This window comes from Corvus moneduloides, chromosome 6 (genome assembly GCF_009650955.1).
Source record: "Corvus moneduloides isolate bCorMon1 chromosome 6, bCorMon1.pri, whole genome shotgun sequence".
In the NCBI taxonomy this organism is placed as follows: domain Eukaryota; kingdom Metazoa; phylum Chordata; class Aves; order Passeriformes; family Corvidae; genus Corvus; species Corvus moneduloides.
In genome coordinates this window covers 9,503,193-9,509,192 of record NC_045481.1, presented here as the reverse complement: position 1 = coordinate 9,509,192, position 6,000 = coordinate 9,503,193, and the positions used below count along the sequence as shown (strand labels likewise).

Sequence of the window (6,000 nt, the reverse complement as noted above, 5' to 3'; positions counted from 1 at the left end):
CAGTTGCGGATGGGAGCAGTGGGCCCGGCTGCCCCCCGCCCAGCAGCACCCGGTGGCCGGGCGGGGCGGCCGGCGCGGAGCCGGTATAAACAGATTATTCAACTCCCTTTCACTGCGGACTGTATGAAGCTGCATAATGCCTTTGTCGGGGAGGATTATTTGTTTAGCGGGAAAGTACGCGGGAAGGGATTAACGCTTTGCCCGGAGCCCCCTCCCCGTTTCCATCCATCCCGCCCCGACGGAACGGGCCGCTCCTCAGCGGGGATCCCCGAGCTCTGCCCGGCCCCTGGGCTGGGACACGCGGCGGAGGCGGCGGCGGCGGCCGGAGCGGCAGCCTGCAGGGAGGGCTGCCCGATCCGGGAGCATCCATCGGGGCACCTGTGTCTCGGCCCCTCGATGAGGAGGAGCTCGCTCCTTCCTGCCGTCCGCACCCACTGCAAATACAATTAAGCAGAGGGGAGAAAAGAGGGGGAAGCTTTTTGGAGAAGTCAAAGGCCGCGTCCCTTCTGGAAAGTGCTTCACCTCTGCTCCCTCAGGTTTTCCTTTTTTTTTTTTCCCCTTCCCTTTTTTTTTTTTTTTTCCTGTGCGTGTCTTTTTTCCCTCCTAAACTGACTTCACTGGCAGCTTTTCCCTCCTTGCGCTCACCCCAGAGGAGGAGGAGAAGGAGGAGGGAAAAAACAACCCACCAACCCAGCCACTAAACCCACCCAGCAGTGGATGGGGGGAGGCAGGAGGCTCGCAGTGCGGGCTCCTGGCCAGCGGGAGGTGGGAGCCCCCTCGCTCGGCGAGCTGATGGCCGGCGGCGGGGGAGCAGGGCGCTGCCGGCCCCGCGCACCCAGCGCAGCGGCGGCCCCGGCCGCGGCCCCAGCGCCGGTGGGGCGCTGAGGGCTCCGCGCCCGCGCTCGCTCGTCAGGCAAGGTGCGCTGAGGGGGGATAAAACGGGAGGGAGAGCGGCGGAGAGCAGCAGAGAGAGGCAGGGAGACTGGCGGGTCTGCCCGGCTGCTGACTACCTCACCCCGGCGGCGCATCCTGGCATATGACGGAGTAACTCACCCGCGTCTGGCTTTTTTTTTTTTTCTTTTCTTTTTTTCCCTCTTCTTTTTTAAAGGGTGGGAGGTGTTTGCTATTTTATCCCCCCCCTTTTTTTTTTCTTTTTTTCCCCCCCCCTCTGTGTGCGTGTGTGTATACAAATACATCGCCTCCGCTCAGGGAGCCGGATATTTCCAACCCCAAACTATGGCTTTTCAAAAATCGCCCGATGCCTCCAACGCCACGAGGAAAAATCCCGGTCTCTTGGAGATAGGAGCCTTGTGTTTGGACTCGGAGATCATCTTCGGCTTCACCAGCCACCTCCTGCGGAGGAAAGCCAAGGTAATGGGATCTTGCCGTGGTCCGGGGGAACTGGGGTCCGGGAGGGGGTCGAGGGCCGACTCACGGGAAGGGGGTGGCAAACTTGGCGGTGCGAAGTTGCGGGCGGCGGTGCCGGGCAGGTTTCAGCACCACGAACAGTCCTGGCGGCACCGCGGAGCGGCGCGGAGGGGCGCGGGGGGACCGCGCTGCCGGACTGCTCCTGGGGCTTCCCCATGGGGACCCCGCCACCTTATGTGACCCCGGTTTCAGATGGGGAGTGGTGGCACCGCGTTTTGCTATTTCCAGGAGGGCTTTGTACTTACCGAGAAAAAGAGGTTGCTTAGCCCCGTAGCGCAACTCACCCCAGTGCCGGCCGGGAAGCCCACCCCTTTATCCCCCGCCCCGTCCAACCCGAGCCTTGGAGACGCGGGAGGGTTTTGCAGACGTTGTTTGGGCACAGGAGATTTCGGAGGAACTTCCCGGAGAGCAGCATTGCCCCGAGCAGGCGGGAGAAGGAAGCCGAGGCGCAGCGCCCGGGTGCATGTGTCTGTGCCAGACCCGCTTCCCCTCCCGCCCCAAGAGGGGCACACGGCAGCTCCTGGGTACCAGCCCGTGCCCCCCGTGTCTCCGCTTCACTCCCGCACCCAGACTTTTCTCGGGCTGCCGGCGGGCGGTCCGGGCGGGCGGGGGGGGGCACATCACAGTGTAGGGGGGGCTCTGCCCGACGTGCGGGGCGCGCCTCAGGGCTGTGCTCGTCGCCCACGGCCCCAGCCGTGCTCCAGGGTATGCACCCTTGGGGGTGGGGCCGGTGGGGCGCTTCACACACGTGCTTGGCAGAGTCAGAAAAGTTTAACCGGCGGGGGAGAGGTGCCTCTTGGGCGGGATTATTTTTTCCCCACTCTTTGTGTTCGGCGCTGCCCACTTCACCACAGACCTTACCCCACGCGCCAGCAGCACCCACTCGCGCGGTGGAGGGGAGGGGGCCCAGGAGCCGCGTTGGCATCTCCGGGGAAGCGGCCACCTTCTCCCGGCGCGGCCCCGCGGGGCTCCGGCTGCGCTCGGGCTCCTCCGTGGCGGGCGGGACCGCGGGCGCGGCGGCGCCGGCAGGGGGCGCTGTGGTCACAGAGACGGCGGCGGCCGCGCCGAGCCCGCGGGGCCCGGGCACGTCTCGGCCCCGCCACCGCCGCCCGCGCGGGACCGGCCCCGTGACAGACAGCGGCACGCGCTTCTCTCTCTGGGGGCAAAAACTAAAAAAAGGAGAAAAGTGCTAAATATACGAGCCGGAGCGGCAGCCAAGTAGACAATTAGCTGCGAACGTTAATTTCTCCATCTGTCAGGTCAATTTTCGCGTGTAGGAGCATCCCGTCGCGCCCGCTGAGCGGCGGGGGAGTCGGCCCCGCGGGGTCTGTGCCCCGCGGCACCGCGCATCTGCCCGCGGAGGGGGGGCACCGAATCCTAGCCCGCGCAGGAGAGCGGCAGTCGCGGGGCGGAGCGAGGGGAGCGGATCCCGGCCGGACCCTTGAGCCCCGCTGGCAGCTGGTCCGCACCCCCAGCGCCGCTTTTCTGCCCCCGCGCCGGGACCCGCACCCCGCGCCCGGCCCTTTTTTCCGACTCCCAAGGAACCTGAGTGTTAGAACGTGAAGGAGGCAACGACTTAAGTGACACTGATTTTGGGACTATCCCGTAGGGTCACTGTGAAATGGCATCTTTCTCGCCCCGCCGCTATCCCAAACCTAAACCCAAACCCCAGCCCGCCCCGGCCGACGCTCCGCCGCCCCGCTTACCCCACCCCACCCGCCCCCGCCCAGCCCCTCCTCCCCTGTCCTCCAAGCACTTTTCCAGCTTTTTTTGCCGACGTGCTCCCGTGCTCTGGGTCCTTCCCCGTGCCGCCCTGGGGAGCTCACTCCGCCTCCGTCTCCCATCCCAAACTTCACTCCTGTCTCATCATGGGAGGCAGCATCACCTAGAGCGGCAGCCCGGGCGGCGGGGACGCGGCGCGATCACTACTGGCACCCCTGACCCTCGCCCCGCCATGGGTGCCCCGGGCCGGCCGCGCCGCCGGGCACCGCGCCGCCCGCACTAGCGGAGCGGGGCGCGGGGCAGGGGAGCATCCCCCGCTATCATGATCACGGCCGCCGGCAGGAAGGCTCTGGGACCTGATCCCCGGGCGCCGGGGGTAAGTTGCTACAACACTCCTCCCCACGGCTGAGCGCTTTTTTTTTTTTTTTTTTTCCCTTTTAAAAAAAAATTTCCTCACTTTTTTTTTTTTTTTTTTTTTTTCCTCGCGAGGAGGGTGGGAGCAGCGTTGCCTCCGCGTCCCGCGTTGCTGAGCTGTGCTGTCTCCGCAGGTGGCGGAGGGGAGCGCGGCGCGGGAGCTCTCCCCGCGGAAGAGGCCGCCGGCCGCCGCCGAGGAGGAGCGCTGCGCCAGCCGCCCGCCGCCCGAGGGAGCGGGAGCCGCCGCGGGGGCCGAGCCGCGGCCGCTGGAGCGGGCGGCGGCCGGGGGCTGGTGCCGGAGCTGCCAGGCGCAGCTGGCCGAGCTGAGGAGGCAGGCGGCCCGGCTGGCTGCCGGCGGCTGCCCGCCCAACGCCCCGCCGGTAAGTGCAGCGCCCAGCACCGCTGGGGGGTTGTGGGGAGGGGCGCGCGAGCCTGGCCCCGGCCCGCACGGGGTCACAGGTACATCCCCAAAGGATTTGGGAGGGGAGCGTGGCGGCAAAGCCGGAGATTTCCAACCTAGGAGGGTTCTTCAGAAGTTCAAGGATTTCCCGTCCCCGGACTTCTACCAGAAAGCGAAACTGTGCGGCTGGACGCTCACTGGCTGTTACAGCCACCGGCTGGCAGAAACAGTTAAAAATAAAATAGGGAGTTTGGGAAGAGGAGCGAAAGAGCTGAGAAGCGGCTGTGCGGCTGCTGTCCGGGACGCGCCCTCGGGGCCGCCCCAAAGCCGTGGTGCCGGGAGCTCCCCGTGTTGCTCCGCAGGACCTGGGGCCGCCCAACCCTGTTGACAGCGCCCCGGGGATGCCGGCTCGGTGTTGCGACTGGGATTTGCCTTCATCCTTCCTAAGAGAAGCTGCCGGTGGTAGACGTTCAGCTCCTCCTTCCGAGAAGCCCATAAAGTGCAGCTGAGAATCAAACACTCATGTTTATGGCACTGGAGGAAACTTTGAGGGGGATGATTTTTGAGTGGGCTGTGCTTTTGCCCTCGGGGTACTTCAATGTGCCTGGCTGGCTGATGGGCTCACTCCTGTCCTTAATGTCCCTTGGGCAAGCATTAGCTGTGTCATTTTCCTCCAGTTTGTGCTGCATGGTGGTGCTTCATATCTGGTAGGGAATGGAGAAAGTGCATGATGATGCCAAGAGGTTCCCTCTTACCCAAGTGCAGCTTTATTTGTGTGTATTGTAATTGTCTGCATAGTTTTTCCTTTCCGTGTTTATGTCTAGCAAGGATCTTTATTATCCTTGTCCCTTTTCCTTTGTCAGAGCAGGTAGGGCAAAGCTTTTGAAAGGTGAAAAAAGACAGTCTTGGTATAGAGTCTTGCCTAGACATCTGAAGAGATCCTGAGAATTAGCTGATGGGGCAAAATGCAACAGAAGACCCTGAGATTCTGTTTCAGGACACACAAAACGTGTGTTGGGGTTTTGATAACATTTGGAAGTAACGTATTGTTTTCTAAACAATGCTTATCTGGATGTTTGCAAGAATGGGGAGGAGGGTCTGAAGAGGAAGCCAAACCCTACTGACCTTCATTTTCATTCAGAGAGTTCCTGTATGATCTACAGAATTCCCATTGAATCTAAATATAGTTTTGTTTGGAAGTGCATTGTGGAGCAGTGTCCGAATGCAGAGCGAGGTTTGGATTTTCAAGCCAGGTCCAAAGCCCTTTGAAATCGAGAGGAATCTCTCTTTTGACTTGCTGGGTTTGGAGCGGGCTCTTATTTCTGTGGTGTAGAAGGTGTATCTTACCTCCCTGGATTCAGGACTGCTGGACCTTTTGTTTTCTTGGTTGCTGCAAATGGTTGAAAGGAGTTTAATTTGCCATGTGAAATGCCTGAGATAGGCTGTTTCAATGAGGAGCACAGAAACCCCTGTTCCTGTTGTTGGGGTGGGCCTCTGCCATGAAGAATTGTGTCCTATCTGGGAGCGGATCTCTGCCATGGGAAAAAAAATTCCAGTGTAGGAGAGTAGGGGGCCTCAGCCAGGTGTTCAGGTGAGGAGACCTGTGAGCAAAGGCCTGTTTGTGTGGTCTCCTTCCTGCACGTCTCAGGGGACTTCCTTGATAAGCACTTGATGATGGGTAAATTAATCCCCCTTTTCTGCAGGGTTTCAAAGCATGCCGAGGAACGTAATAAAATAGGAGTCGTCACAGTGTCAGAACCTCAGCAGACCTGAGCACGGAGTAACAGATACCTGGAGTTTACTCAGTGTGCAGTATGCAGTAGGGCTCGATGGTTGAAATTTTTTGGAAACTGTATTCTCTGACACTTGTGAGACCTGTAGCCTAATTGCAAGCTCAGATTCCCTCTAATCCTGGTGTGGTGAGCAGCTCCTCAGGAAGGAAGATGCAATAAACAGTTGTACTTACTGCCTCGTGAGCGTGAAGTAGGTTAGCAGGAGATAACAGTCAGGGGTTCGGCTACTCAGCTGCTGTGAAT

At 61.0% G+C, this 6,000-nt stretch overlaps 1 protein-coding gene across 2 annotated transcripts in view; it reads left to right on the top strand.

Annotated features, from left to right (window-relative positions):
• Positions 1-1,201: 1,201 nt before the first annotated feature.
• The window catches only part of KIF26A (kinesin family member 26A), a 100,803-nt gene continuing 96,004 nt past the window's right edge, over positions 1,202-6,000 (top strand). The window contains exons 1-2 of one of the 2 annotated variants that reach the window (XM_032111734.1): positions 1,202-1,371; positions 3,699-3,944. In XM_032111734.1, coding sequence (XP_031967625.1) covers positions 1,237-1,371; positions 3,699-3,944 — 381 coding nt within the window. In that variant the 5' untranslated portion in view covers positions 1,202-1,236. The remainder of the gene's footprint in view (positions 1,372-3,698; positions 3,945-6,000) is intronic. The other variant, XM_032111735.1, reaches the window with a different exon arrangement.